Below are 13,366 nucleotides of genomic sequence, written 5' to 3'. Positions count from 1 at the left end.
TTGCTGCAAAGAATCTGAAAGGTCATAATTCTTTCAAAACTCCAATACTCAGTTTCTCCCTCACTCCATACTTCTTTCTTCCCTTTCTCCTGTCCTTTCAGCACCTTCAAAATAAGACTCCTAACTTCACATGATTAAGCACTTAAAATCGCAACAGAAACTGAACATTCAGCTTGAAGGCTGTTTTGTGCTTATCCATTGTGACGTAGACTGTATTTAAATTATCACAGACCTATGTTTAAAGAGTAACTTTTCGACAGCATAATGTACCCCTTGAATTTTAGAAATGCTTCTGGAGTTCCCTAACCTTCGAAAGTTTTCTGAAAATCTGAAGTTCAAAGGCTCCTCCCAAGCACTTTGTTTTCTGTGACCAAATGAAACGGTGATACTGTAGAACCTGGACAGACCAACCCACCCAGACTAAAACAGGGGGAGAGAGAGAGTTGAATGGAAGATGAGTGTTCTAGTGATTACAAGCAGTTTCTTACTATTCTGAAATGACAGTTCTAGAATGCCATGGTTGAAACAAATGGTCAGAACACATTTGGTAATGAGAAATTAATGAGATTTTGTATTAAAATTGAGAGACTAACTGCGAATTTATGGAATTCACTGGATTTCTGCTGTATGTTTGCATGATTCTACTGCCCCAAATTTTCCAGATTTCACAGGCTGATTCTAAGTAACGCATTAATGTGTCAGAAAAGACAGTAAGTAAAAGACAATAAGCTCTTAATATACCTCCAAAATCCCACACATTTAATATAAGCTCTTTCTTCATTTTGCCTTTCCCTTGGATGATCCAATCCTTTACATCAATGCCTACTGTAGCTTTTGGAGAACCCAATTCTGTTCGTTTGCATCTCATTAGTTGTTGTAGCAGGGTAGTTTTCCCACTGCCAGTGTTTCCAACAATCATGAGCTTCATTCTGTTATAAGGTACAGCTTTCTTCAGTCGTTGCTGAAGAAATCTGGCATAAAAAAGTTTATAGAAATCACAAAATGTGTAAGAAAAATATCAAGAGAACTCAAGAGCCAAGAAAAATCAAAAGCCCTGCAATTTTCTTCACTTTTTCAATAATCTGTTTGGCGTTACTGGGATTTTAACATTCAAATTTCCAATTTTAAAGTTAAAATAAATTCAGAATATGTTCTCCTTTTTGGTTTGTTTTGTAATTGCCCAGAAATGTGCTCTGTGCAATGCATTTGGGAACATGATGCGCATGTTAGAAATAGTTGGTAAGCACCATTTACTGCATGCTTTATAGAAGCCTCAAATTCAAGAAGTAATACTATTATAATCTAAATCACTGTGTGTATGCTGGTATGAAATGATATGTTATATATGATACAATGTGAAATGATGCCTTCCACAGAGTAGCATGCTGAATTTCATATGACACACAGGCACATCTTTTCAGAATGATGTTTGTTTTCTTAATGTTTACCGCATATTCAAAGAAAATCAGAATAGTCAAGAACAGTAAAGCAATCAACCTGATAATGTCTCTGGCTTTGCATCCCACATGTTTGAAGTCTAAATTAAGATGGAGTCCTTCCAAAGGAAGATCCCAGATTTTGGACAGTTTTCCCATTTCATCTGGAAAGAACCTCAAATCAGGATTATGACTCACATCCAGAGATGTCAAGTTCTCTAGGAAGCCAATCTGAGGAGGAATCTAAATAAAAGAGCATTTAATGGGCAATTAAATGTTTAGAAAAATGCATGAACATGAATAAACAAAACATTTAACAAAATCAGATATTATTTCTCGCTGCTGTAATTTAACTTAGTTTGAATAAATATGCCTAATATCCCACAATAATAGACAGAAGACCTCATAATGAATTCTTTATACAAATTGATTATGTGACAAATTCCTGACAGAGGAGCTTAATATGGTGATTCTCATTCACAAGAAGTACTATTTGCACTTACTAGTAGAATTTACAATGATATCAGAAGTGACATGAAAATCAAATTAATATTGAAAGCTGCATTCGAAAGTTAGTTTTCTTTACGTAGAATCTTACACTTTACCTCCTTTAACTTGTTGTGGGACAGGTGTAGCTTTTCCAGCCTAGACCATGCACATGCTTTTTCACTCAAGTCCAAGATACCTATTTCATTATGGTTAAATAACATCTCCCTCAAGTTTAATGATTTCCAGTGCATTGGCCCAGGCAGGTTTATGATCTTGTTTTGGCTTAAATCTACTGATCGCAAACTAAAAACATGAAAATAATAAAGAGAGAAGTTAGCAAAAGAAAAAAATAAAATCAACTCAAACTATATCCATTTTTAATAAATAAGCAAATGGTTTACAGAACAGAAAATGTAGATAGAAGAAGGAGAATTATTACTACAAGAAAAGTAATTAGGATGATACAAGCAGGTTTTCATGACCTTGGAAAATATGGTATTATTTCAATACATTTGTGAATAAAATTGCTTGGCCATGAAAGTAAGCACACACACTGTACTGTATGTATGTATTTCACACAGTAAATTAAATAATCACATATAATAGTAACAGTCCACTTCCTCCTTTCTATGATTTGCAGAAATGCATGGCTTTGTTCAGATAAGTAGAAGACATGAATAAAATAATACTAATACGTATTTTCACATGCTTTCGTACAGATTTCAAATTAAGAAACAAAAAAAAAAGGGCAATGGAGTACATCCTGGTATCATCAACTTGCTAGAACCCAAGATTCCACTTAGAAACTATGAAGCCAAACTAGGTGATATGAACTACTCTCTCTATTGTTCCTAACTTGGGAGACTAACTTAAGATGTTATGGACACATCACTCTTATCAGAATGTTTCTATGAATGTATGTTTGTAAATCCATGCATGTACATAAATTCTGTAGTTCAACTACACCACATTCAAGAATTACATAAAAAAAGAACATCTAACTTCTGTAAATCATCTGTTGGACAAATACGCTGTTTATATTTCTGTGGAACATGAAGCATGCAATAAAAATTACCATGACTTCTTACCGATTTGTCTGAGTTGGGAAAGTCACATATTTTTAATACAGCCATTAAGCCATTAGCATGCTGAAAGTGTAATGTCACGTTAATACTGATGTGCTCGTGGTGCCAGCAGCACTCACATCTACACACACCTATCAGATGACTGATCTGACACTGATCCGATCACCCCTTGCAAGCATTTTGTCCACAATCTGATTCTAGTGACCTGTTAAGGGCAGTAACTTCTACAAAAAAAAGCAGAAGTCTGATTTTCACACGAATAATGCTTTGAAGGTATAGCAAGATAAATGTCACATGCATCATTATCACAATTCCATTTAGAGGAAGTGTCATTCTTTGAGCATAAATATCTTGTGATATTTGGGAAGTGAAAATGTAATCTCAGTAGCCTTTTGTAAAAGTCTGCAGAACTTGTTGAAAAGGCAAAATTGAAACTATCTTTTTATTGTTGGTTTCAATAAAGTACTAAATTCAATAAAATACTAAATAATTCATTCTGGTCTTCTCAGCAAGAATTGTCAGCTTCAGCAGTCAAGCAATAAATTTTCAATAGCAATGATCTGAATCTAAGGAGCAGAATTCCTCAGAATGAAGAAAATATGACTTTTTTTGGATTTAACCTACTAGAGTGGATTTCCTGAAAATCGTTAAAACATGATTAGCAAAGGGTCTTACCATCAAATTTTCTTCACCAAGAACTTGACATTAGAGTCAATAATTAAAATAACTTACTGTGGTAAAAGCAGAATTGCTTCTGGAACATTAATAAAGCGATTCTGGGATAATTTTAAGCTTGTTATGCTGGATGACAAGTCAGGTATTATTTCTAGAGCAGGAAAAAAAAGAGGTTAATCCTATTACTTTTCAGAATTGTTTAAATTATTTCTAAGACTAGATTTTTCTAGAATCAAAGCCAGACTAAAAAGGTCAGTCTGCTATCATGTCCCACAGCATCACATCTATACACCTTTTAAATACCTCTAGGGATGGTGACTCACCACTTCCCTGGGCAGCCTGTTTCAGCACTTGACAACAATTTTGGTGAAGAAAGTTTTCCTAATACTCAACCTAAACCTCTCCTGGTACAATCTGAGGCCATTTCCTTGTGTCCAAACAAGACAACAACATCCATCTCACTACAACATCCTTTCATGTCATTGCAGTGGTAAGGTCTCACCTCAGTCTCCTTTGCTCCACACTAAACTACCTCCTCATAAGACATGTGCTCTAACCCCCTCACCATCTTTGTTGCTCTTCTTTAGACATACTCCAGTATCTCAATGACTTTCTTGAAGCTCTGAACTAAACACAGTATTTGAGATGCAAACTTAAGTGCCAAGTACAGGAGGATAATTACTTCCCTAGTTCTGCTGGCCACACTATTTCTCATATAGAACTCCAGATGTTTACATGATGTGTATTTTAGTACAGTATTAAACCTGTATTAGTACTGGATTTGCAAGCTAACTTTGAACAATTTCCTCTGCCTTGAACCTTCCCCAACAACATGTAGGATCTCTAGTTCACTGAACCATTTTTATCTTGGTTTTATACTTCAGTAGATGATACAAGCTACCATTTGTGGTATTCTCCTTTTCTGTTCTCCCAGGACTCCAAATACTACTGAATGAAGAATTCTGTGACTTGGCATGGTTTCTAGAAGAAACCATCTGTTTTCACATATACTTACCCAGAGCATTCATCCTGGCGTTCAACTGCTCCAGTTTTGTACAACCCATGAAGACATTCTTAGCAAGCGATGAAATATTGTTCTTACTAATGTTTAAAATTTTCAGTTCTTTCAAGCATATGGGTGATGCTAAGCATGAAATTTTGTTTCTATGTAACAAGAGAAAAAAAAAAACCAGAATCCATGTTTTATTCTGAATGTATTAGCTAAAAAGTGAAAGTAAAGGCTATTGAGCTGACAATGCTATACTTACAATGGTAAACCAAAAATAAGACTTGAATCTGTATTAAAGAATGGTCAGTCAGCAAAAATACTGATACATCTGTCAACATGGAATAACGTGACTGATACTGTTTCGATTTGGAAAGCAAATGTCAGAATGCGCCACAAGGCGTCATTTCCTGATTACACACTGCAGCTCAATCCCACACAAGCGACTGTTGCGTTTATAAGTAGTAGTTTACTAAAGATAAATGTTTGCAGGATTACAATCACAGCATGATTATAGAACACTAAAAAGATAAAAAAGAAAGAACACCATTCCACATATGGGAAGTGCTTCAGGACAAGTGTATAATGTTACAAATGATTTATCTGGGAACGAGACCACCAGAGTTAAAAAGATAGAAACAAAAGAACTATGCAGCGCTGTTTTTCAAGGGTAATATTGTTAGTGAAGTTTAAAATACAGTTAACGAAGAAATGCAACAGGATTTTGGATTTAAAATATTGGTTTTACAAATCTGATTCACATATTAAATACTGCTTGCTTTAGTTACATATGTTGCTGTCTTTATTCTGTGTGAATTTGTGTAAAAAAAAAAAAATCACCTTATTTAAAATAAATTATGGGAGATGAATGAGCTATCTGCAGTTAAGAGAGCTATCAATAACAGCATTCTTAAGAATTCCATGTAGGTATGAATTATCTTACTCACCAACAACTATAACTGAAAGTGCTGGTAAAAAAAAAAATTATGTACTTTCTCTGCTCTGTTATTTAAAATATATCCACAGTAGTACATGCAATTCCACAAATCATACCTCCAAAAAACCTTTGGTGAGTACAAAATACAGTGGAAAATGTATTTTGCATTCAGAAAACCTAGTTGAATATGTTACACAACACACTCCAGTGGATGAATGGTGTGGCAGTGGGAAAAACACTGAACTTCATTTTCAGTATATTATTAAAACTGCAATGTTGTTAGATTCTATCATGTCCCACAGATATTCTTCTGTAAAATGACACTGAAAATGACAACAATTTACACATTTGGAAGCTAATGTTGGTATTTCACAGCTGACTAAACGATCCTTTCCATGCTACAACAGTCATCATTCTGGATGACAAATGCGTTATTTTTTGTTGTCTGTTATCCTACAGGCATTTACAAATGCTCCTCACCCTTCTACTAACAGCTGTTCCAGATTTTCAGCAACATTCATAAGAAATTCAGGAGTGCAAACCAGCTGATTGTATGAAAGATTAAGATGCTTTAGAGTTGGACATCTGAGGTATGGATCCAAAGCAAAAGAAGGTCCAATGTCATTTCGGGAGATATCAAGATTTGCAATACAATTCATTTTCAGTAAATGAATTGGAAATGAAGTAAATCGGTTACTGTGCAAATCCAAGTAACTCAGACATTTCAAGTTCTGAAAGAAAAAGATAATTAGTTGTTAAAAGGTTAAACGAAAGTATGAATTTATAGGTCTCAAAGCAACCTGTATTTTATACAACTAGTTAATTTAATTATCTATTTCTGTCACTAGGAAAAACAGTGGAAAATAGCAATCATACCAATGTAACCTGAAATATTTCTATTACAGAATAAATTATAAAGCATTCTTCAAAATTAGCTCAATTTTATAAAATTTAAGAGATATGAATTGCCTGCTGTTATCAGTTCCTTTTACATTATTATGTTACTCTACATAACATGTTCCAAAGCAGCTCTCTACAGTAAATTACTTAAAAATAGTTCCAAGAAAGCACACGCATTTCTAGCTGCACATAAATCCACTGAATGAAAATTGAGTGAATGTATGAAGCATGCGAACGTATAGACCTATATTCATGAGTAGTATTGTTACGGGTACACTGCTAGAGACAAACAATTTATTGTAACTGATTTCGATTTCATAAAATTATGCAGAATTACTTCACATAGTTGTTCTGGAATGTTTGTAAGAGCATTTTGGTGGAGCTCCAGTTTCTCAAGATGTTCCAGATGACTAGTTAAGCAGCTACTCTGGCTGATGGCATCAATGTTCTCCAGCTCATTTGATGAAAGATCTAGTGATTTAATACATTCTTTCTCTGAGATCAGTGAAGAAAGACTGTCTGATGGTCTGATATGTGGTGAAAGTTTTGAGATGCCTTCTATTAAAACAAAAACATGGGGAAAACAGCATGATTTAATTTATCACGTAATTAAAATTAAGATCAATCAACCTGGTATCTTAAGATGCAGAAGACTCTGAATCTTTGGATATTGGGTAAGACACAAATTCATGAAGATTTCTATGAAGAGACAGAAATTTGTAAGACAGTAGAGAAGAGATGGACACAGGTATTATGGAACAGAAGTAACTTTTGAAAGCCAGTAAGGCCACTCATGACATTTCATTGACTGTTTAGTGGTACATAAATTATTTGTGAAACCAAGAAGAAAATCAAAACCCTAAATATTCCACTATAGTATTTCCCAATGTATCCTCTTTGTAAACATATCTAATCAGACTAAAATCCTTTCATGCTATGCTTTGTGAAAGTATTAAGGAAGAAAAATCTGTTCTGTATGTTAAATTGTATAATTACTTACTGAGAGATTCATCTGAAGGCAAGAATTTTCTTCTATGTTTCATTAATGGTTCATAGTCTGAGCCAGGTCCCTGGAAAACCCCAGAAGAGAACAAAAAACAGTTATGGATATGTGCAGATATTCAAAATTATCTCAGTTCAGTAGATCATAAAGTGATAGAATGTAAATAAATTACTATTGGATGCAAAAAGAAAAATAATGGTAAGGTCTAAAGAATTCTATTGGTCTGAAATCTGACATAGAGTTAGATTTGTAAACTAACTCTCCCTCTTTTTGGCTTCTTTCACTCTGGCAGATACTAGCTGGCTTTTGCTTAGCTGCTGCTGACCTTAGCTGCATTGTTTGTTGTGGCTAAGTACTAACAAACGACTCTCTGCTTTTCTCCCTTCTTCTCTTGTCCTGTGTACAGATGGGGGAAGAGGAGGAAGCTGTTGGTAACCCCCTGGTTTTGTCCAGGGGGGTACTTGTGTTGTCTGTACATTGCAAATACATGTAAATATTGTATATTTTGTACACATTCATTGCATTCCATATTTCTAGATTGTAGTTCTGCTTGTAATACAGCTTCATTTGCTTTCAGCTGAGCCGGCCTGGCAATTTTATGTTGGGGGGTAATTTCAGCCCACCACACTTGGCTACTAACACTTTTGCAGTAAGCAACATAAAAAGCCAGGAAAAATAAAGATCTGACTTACCACAGAGTAGGAATGTCGCGGCAAAGTAGGAGAACCTCTTTGAAAGACTGTTTCTCTACAATGTAAATCAGCAACTGCAATGGAATTGGACTTCTTTTTTGTAAAAAGTGAACCTTCACTTCCTAGTACAAAACAGTATCACAGAAGGACAAATAAGTAAGAAAATGTATTTAAAGATGAGGCTCATAACTCAACTATTAGACAAAGGAGAGAGACATTTCAAAAGCACACTGGATAACTGTGTGTGTGATATGCCAAGAATGTTGTCAACTTGTTTTAAGAGTACATGGGCCATACAAACCTCACGTGCTCCAGGTATGACCTGCAGCATTTTATATTGATGTTGCATGATTTAAAATTTCCAACAGGTTGAGATTATGACATTCTTTGTAACACAGCCTTCTGCTACTGCAGTGCAAATAACTTTTCAAAATAGAAAAAGTCTGTATTTTAATAGCTAAATTTCATTCCTACATTTATTGAAAATAAAACATCAAATGCTTTGGTGATTTAGGATTCTCTGGACCCTTTTCTCAAAGCTACTTTTAAGACTCCTAAAAAGCACTCCTGTTAGTGAAGCTAAAATTGCTTTACCATTTAGTTTATATGTGACTAAACATCTTTTCTACGTGGACAACGAATAGCACCTATTAATAGTACAAGTCTGTGTTATTGCCCTAAAGAAATGAAAAATAGTGCTGAATGATGCAAAATAAAAGAACAAAGTAGTGCCAAAAAAATCACTAGGATTCTCTGATCAATCTGAAATTAATCATATGTGATGACTTTAAGCATTCAACAGTTCTAAACAGCAGCAACATCTGAACAAACAAAAGGTATGTTGTAAATGGAGCTCCTTTGCTCATGTCTTTACGTTACTGATACAGGGAGAAATGCTGGCCTGTAAGTTCAAGGCCATTTAGATTTCTTGACATGGTTACCAAGAATAATGTTGGACTGAATGCAGACTAGTCATTTACACCTACTGATTAATTAAGGTATCTTTGGGACAGAACTTGTTCCACCTATTTGACAACCAAGGGAACAGGGATTTTTAGATCACAATGCACCTGACTTCATGAGGCAAACTGTGCTCTTGAAGCATTTTCTTTTTACTGTAAAGGCAGCATCTGAGAACAGCTCATAAATAGACATCAGAATAATCAATATCTAAATTGGGAGATTGGTTACAGGGATGAATCCCATTCTTTCTTTCTACATGAAACAATGCATGAAGAACTTTTTATAAATAGATAACTGAATAAAATACCTTGAAGTCCCAATTTTGTAGATAAAGCACAGACTTACTCATTGTAAACTGCTCTCTAATGTTACCACAAGCAAATTTTGAGAAAACAGTATATTTTTAATGAGAAGTGTTTTATCTCAAATAAACAACTGATTTATGGCTATACTCTTATACTCTAGCCCTGTAACAGCAGATTTGAATTATAAGAAGAAAAGCAAAGCATTTACCTTCACTATCAATATCATCACTCAAAGGAAAAACAGTGTCCACTAATGGGTCAGAAATGAAATTCCAATCATAGTTTTTATCCACTCCATCTTCAGAGTTTAGATCAGAGGAGGCTCTTGATCTATCCTCTGAAATACTCTTCATCTGGAATTTAAGCACCATTCTTGCCAGTGCAGAGCCTGCACCTGTATGTGTAAGAAGCCAAAATGATAGTATATTCTCCAAGAAATCCATATAGCTTAAAAAAAAACCAGTATCTTGATTTGTTTTCATGGTTTGACAGTCCTTCTATAATCAGATGAATATAGGAAGAGATCTTCAACAGAAGATCTTGATAAAAACCATTACAGAGTATCATCAAGAGACATTAACACATTTTGTATAGTAAATTCCATATATACTCACTTTGTTTTCTTAATGGGGTACTTTTATCTGGGAACAAAGGAATGAGCCAGGAAGGTTCTAGTCTCCCAATACCAAATCCTCCAAGACATATACTGCTGTTGGCAACATCAAGGCTAAGCTTCTTTAAAAGCAAGCTGATGATTTGGCTATCCCCTCTCTTTATGCTGACAGTTAACGCACTCCGAATATCCTGCTCTCGAGCACCATTGGCTAATAGCAATTCCACCAATTCAGGATTATTTCCTTTCTCACAAACCTAACAAAGAAAAGCAATTAAAATAATGTATACAAGGCATTCCAACAACAGCTCAGGTTGCATTAAGTGACTTGTCTCAAATTCACTTTCATTGTACTTGTATGATTATATCTCTTTTTCAATTACATAGTTTCCTATCCCTCAGAGCACACGTCTGCGTAGGACATTCAAGTACCAGCTCCCATCTTCCTGAAATCTTTGCCCAAAATATAACACAGGCCTGAGTTCTGTAATTGTAATTTCTGCATAGGTTTACACAATTTCCAGTCAAAAATGAATGGTAATTTAGGTAGTTTGGTTATTGCATGTGATCAACTCCATTTATTTATCTGTTCAATGTAAAAAAGACACTTGGGGGTTATTTTGGCATATCATCTGGATATCAGATGAACAAGCAACAACAGTGAGACTCATGAAGCCTTGGCTAGGGCTAAGGAACTCAGGTCTCCTGGGTGTCATCAGCTTTACCCCTTCCAGTCTCTCAGCCTCCACTGCTACACAGAGCAGTGTTCAATGCAAATGTTACAAATATTTTTCAGAAATACTTCCAGTTACTTGACTATTTCCACTGTGGTTTGCTAACACTGATTTGCCTACTTCAGACTCCATGAATGGATGGTAAATTCCAAACACAGCTGTGCTTTATTCACTCAGCCAGCTTTGTCAAAATTAAGTACTTCCTATTTACTTTGGGCAGTACTGGTGAGGTTCTCTCAGAATGCGTTTAAAACTTTGTCACTGAAGGAAAATGAAGAAGTGCTCATACTCGCTGTTTCTCAAAAATCTTAAAGGCATTCACATTTAGCAGGGACCACCCACAGGCAGGTGGGAGCAGCCTCTTTGATGGCAATGCTGAATGCAGATAGGATGTCTGTGCCTGGCCTTATTTAAGACATAAATGTATGTCAAATAGTTGATGCTCTGGATGTGGCCACTGTTAGGATAAAGCTCTCTGCAACTACTGTGATTGAAGGCATTACAAGATATTATATTGCTTTAGCTGTATTGCTAAAAAGTCAGAACTCCACCAGAACAGTAAAATCAGCATAGAAGCTGATGACTATATTCATCTTGAAGTGCAACACAATGTAAAAAAAATCCACAGTTCCAGGGCAGGCATTCTAAACAGTCTTCTTTGCAGGTCAAGAACAAAGAGGAACTAAGCACACTGAAATCTAACTATGTACAGTGCTGCCTGCTGGTCCCTCAATACTTTGGCTTTACAAAGCTTGGAAAGATCTGAATTTGGACTATCAGTTAATGGACTGGGCTCTAACGGGCTTAATGCCAACTGTGCCTGATTAGTTCAGGAAAAACAAATGACTGGGAGTTTGCAAAGCTTAAGCTTACAACTTCTCCCTCAAAAATACTCCAAAGCTAAGGCTAAATCAGTACTTGACTGAATTCCAGTTTGCATGCGAACAGGGTAACCAATCAGAAATGTGGACTCTTAAAGTGAACTTGTGTCAGAACCAAACTGGTAGTGTAGGCACAAAGTAGGTGACAGAGACACTGTGAGCTTCAATAAAGTGAAGGGTGTTTTAATGAATGTGAGACTGAGCCTGATGTCACTATGAGTAGCAATGCCTAACACCACCCAGTTCACCGACTACACTGGGTATTACTGCTGTGTTCTGCTAAATCTATCTTTACGTGGAAAGAAAAAGGAACAAATTTTAAAGCAACAAAACTCTTGTGTTTACCTGATAAATCAAAGAGTTTGTCTTTGTCTTCTTATTGATATCAGCTCCCAGCAGAAGCAAACATTCAGCCATAATACTATTACACTCAGTACATGCCTTTTCCAGCATCATATTTTTTAAATCATCGTTTTCAGCTATTTTAGCAAAACATTTACAACACAGGCTTTGGAACTGAATGAGAAGACACAAGAATCAGTTAGGATTAAAAAAAAAACCAAAAAACCACCACAAAAATTTTCAGCTGTAGCTGTCAAAAGAGAGAAAATACCTGTCGATTTCGTTGGTCAGTGAAACACTGAGACATCTGGTAGAAAATTACTGTGTCAAATGATTCATGTAGCAGCAGCTTTGCAAAACAAGGTGACAAGCAAAGAATTGACAAGATTGCATGAAATCCCTAAGAAAAAAATGAGAAGACTGAAATAAGTAGAGTGTGATGTCATTTAAAAAAAGGCCATGCAACAAAATCCCCTTCCAAGGAAAAGATGTGCACAGTTTTTTTCCTTGCTTCTAAACATGCAATAATTAATGAACTGGAGAAGAGGAAAGAAGGCAGAAATACCAGGTGACCCAGTGTTCATATAGTTGGAGTTTCATGCTTGCTTAGCTGAGCTGCTTAAACAGATATTAACTGAACTCTGAAAGGCCAAATTATGAACCATAATATCTAACAACATCCTGTTTGCAGTAACAAACACACTCGTGATTTCCTGAAAACATACAGAGGAAACAATCTCCTCCTAAGGATATGGGATGAAAAATATATATAGGCTAAACAAAAAACTTTATAGGGATATTGAAAAACTAAATGAAAATATAAAATTACCCCATTCTGCAAGTTCACTTAGAAGGCTGAACAGGGTAAATTACAGACTCTTTGTCCAAAGCTACATCACTGTAAGTAACTTCCACCCCATTTTGATTTCATGTTGGTTGCTAAGCTGAACTTGGAAGGGTTGGGTGAAAAACAGCAATAAAGAACAGAAAGTACAGAAGCACAGAATTTCCTCAGGAAGATGATTTCACTGGCAATGAACAGGGAAAGCTTCTCAAGTAGAGAAAACAGAACTTTCACATGAGGAGGACTGAAGGCGCATTTGCAGAATAAGAACTCTACTTCCATACCTAGAAGTAGATCCAAAGTCTGACACCATAAACCATAACATCCTTCTTAAATACAGCATTCCTACACTAAACATTGCTGTTGACAGGTGTGGGAACAAAATTATTTTCTATTACTTTTCAAAGAAGTGCAGCCAGTACTATAATGACAGTTCATGGTCATAGAATGACTGATTGATG

General features: G+C 35.5%; 1 protein-coding gene across 1 annotated transcript in view; it reads right to left on the bottom strand.

Moving 5' to 3' along the window:
- LRRK2 (leucine rich repeat kinase 2) overlaps positions 1–13,366 on the bottom strand; it is a 59,604-nt gene that overhangs the window by 24,272 nt on the left and 21,966 nt on the right. The window contains exons 17-29 of the mRNA XM_054177929.1: positions 12,333–12,461; positions 12,065–12,235; positions 10,106–10,361; positions 9,700–9,885; positions 8,224–8,345; positions 7,529–7,598; positions 6,866–7,086; positions 6,109–6,359; positions 4,701–4,849; positions 3,743–3,836; positions 2,042–2,228; positions 1,498–1,679; positions 742–971 (exon numbers count right to left, since the gene is read on the bottom strand). Of these exons, the coding sequence (XP_054033904.1) occupies positions 742–971; positions 1,498–1,679; positions 2,042–2,228; positions 3,743–3,836; positions 4,701–4,849; positions 6,109–6,359; positions 6,866–7,086; positions 7,529–7,598; positions 8,224–8,345; positions 9,700–9,885; positions 10,106–10,361; positions 12,065–12,235; positions 12,333–12,461 (2,248 nt within the window). The remainder of the gene's footprint in view (positions 1–741; positions 972–1,497; positions 1,680–2,041; positions 2,229–3,742; positions 3,837–4,700; positions 4,850–6,108; positions 6,360–6,865; positions 7,087–7,528; positions 7,599–8,223; positions 8,346–9,699; positions 9,886–10,105; positions 10,362–12,064; positions 12,236–12,332; positions 12,462–13,366) is intronic.

The sequence above is a fragment of the Dryobates pubescens genome, chromosome Z (genome assembly GCF_014839835.1).
Source record: "Dryobates pubescens isolate bDryPub1 chromosome Z, bDryPub1.pri, whole genome shotgun sequence".
Classification (NCBI taxonomy): domain Eukaryota; kingdom Metazoa; phylum Chordata; class Aves; order Piciformes; family Picidae; genus Dryobates; species Dryobates pubescens.
The sequence above is the reverse complement of the archived record's forward strand: the minus strand, read 5'-3'. Positions and strand labels throughout refer to the sequence as shown.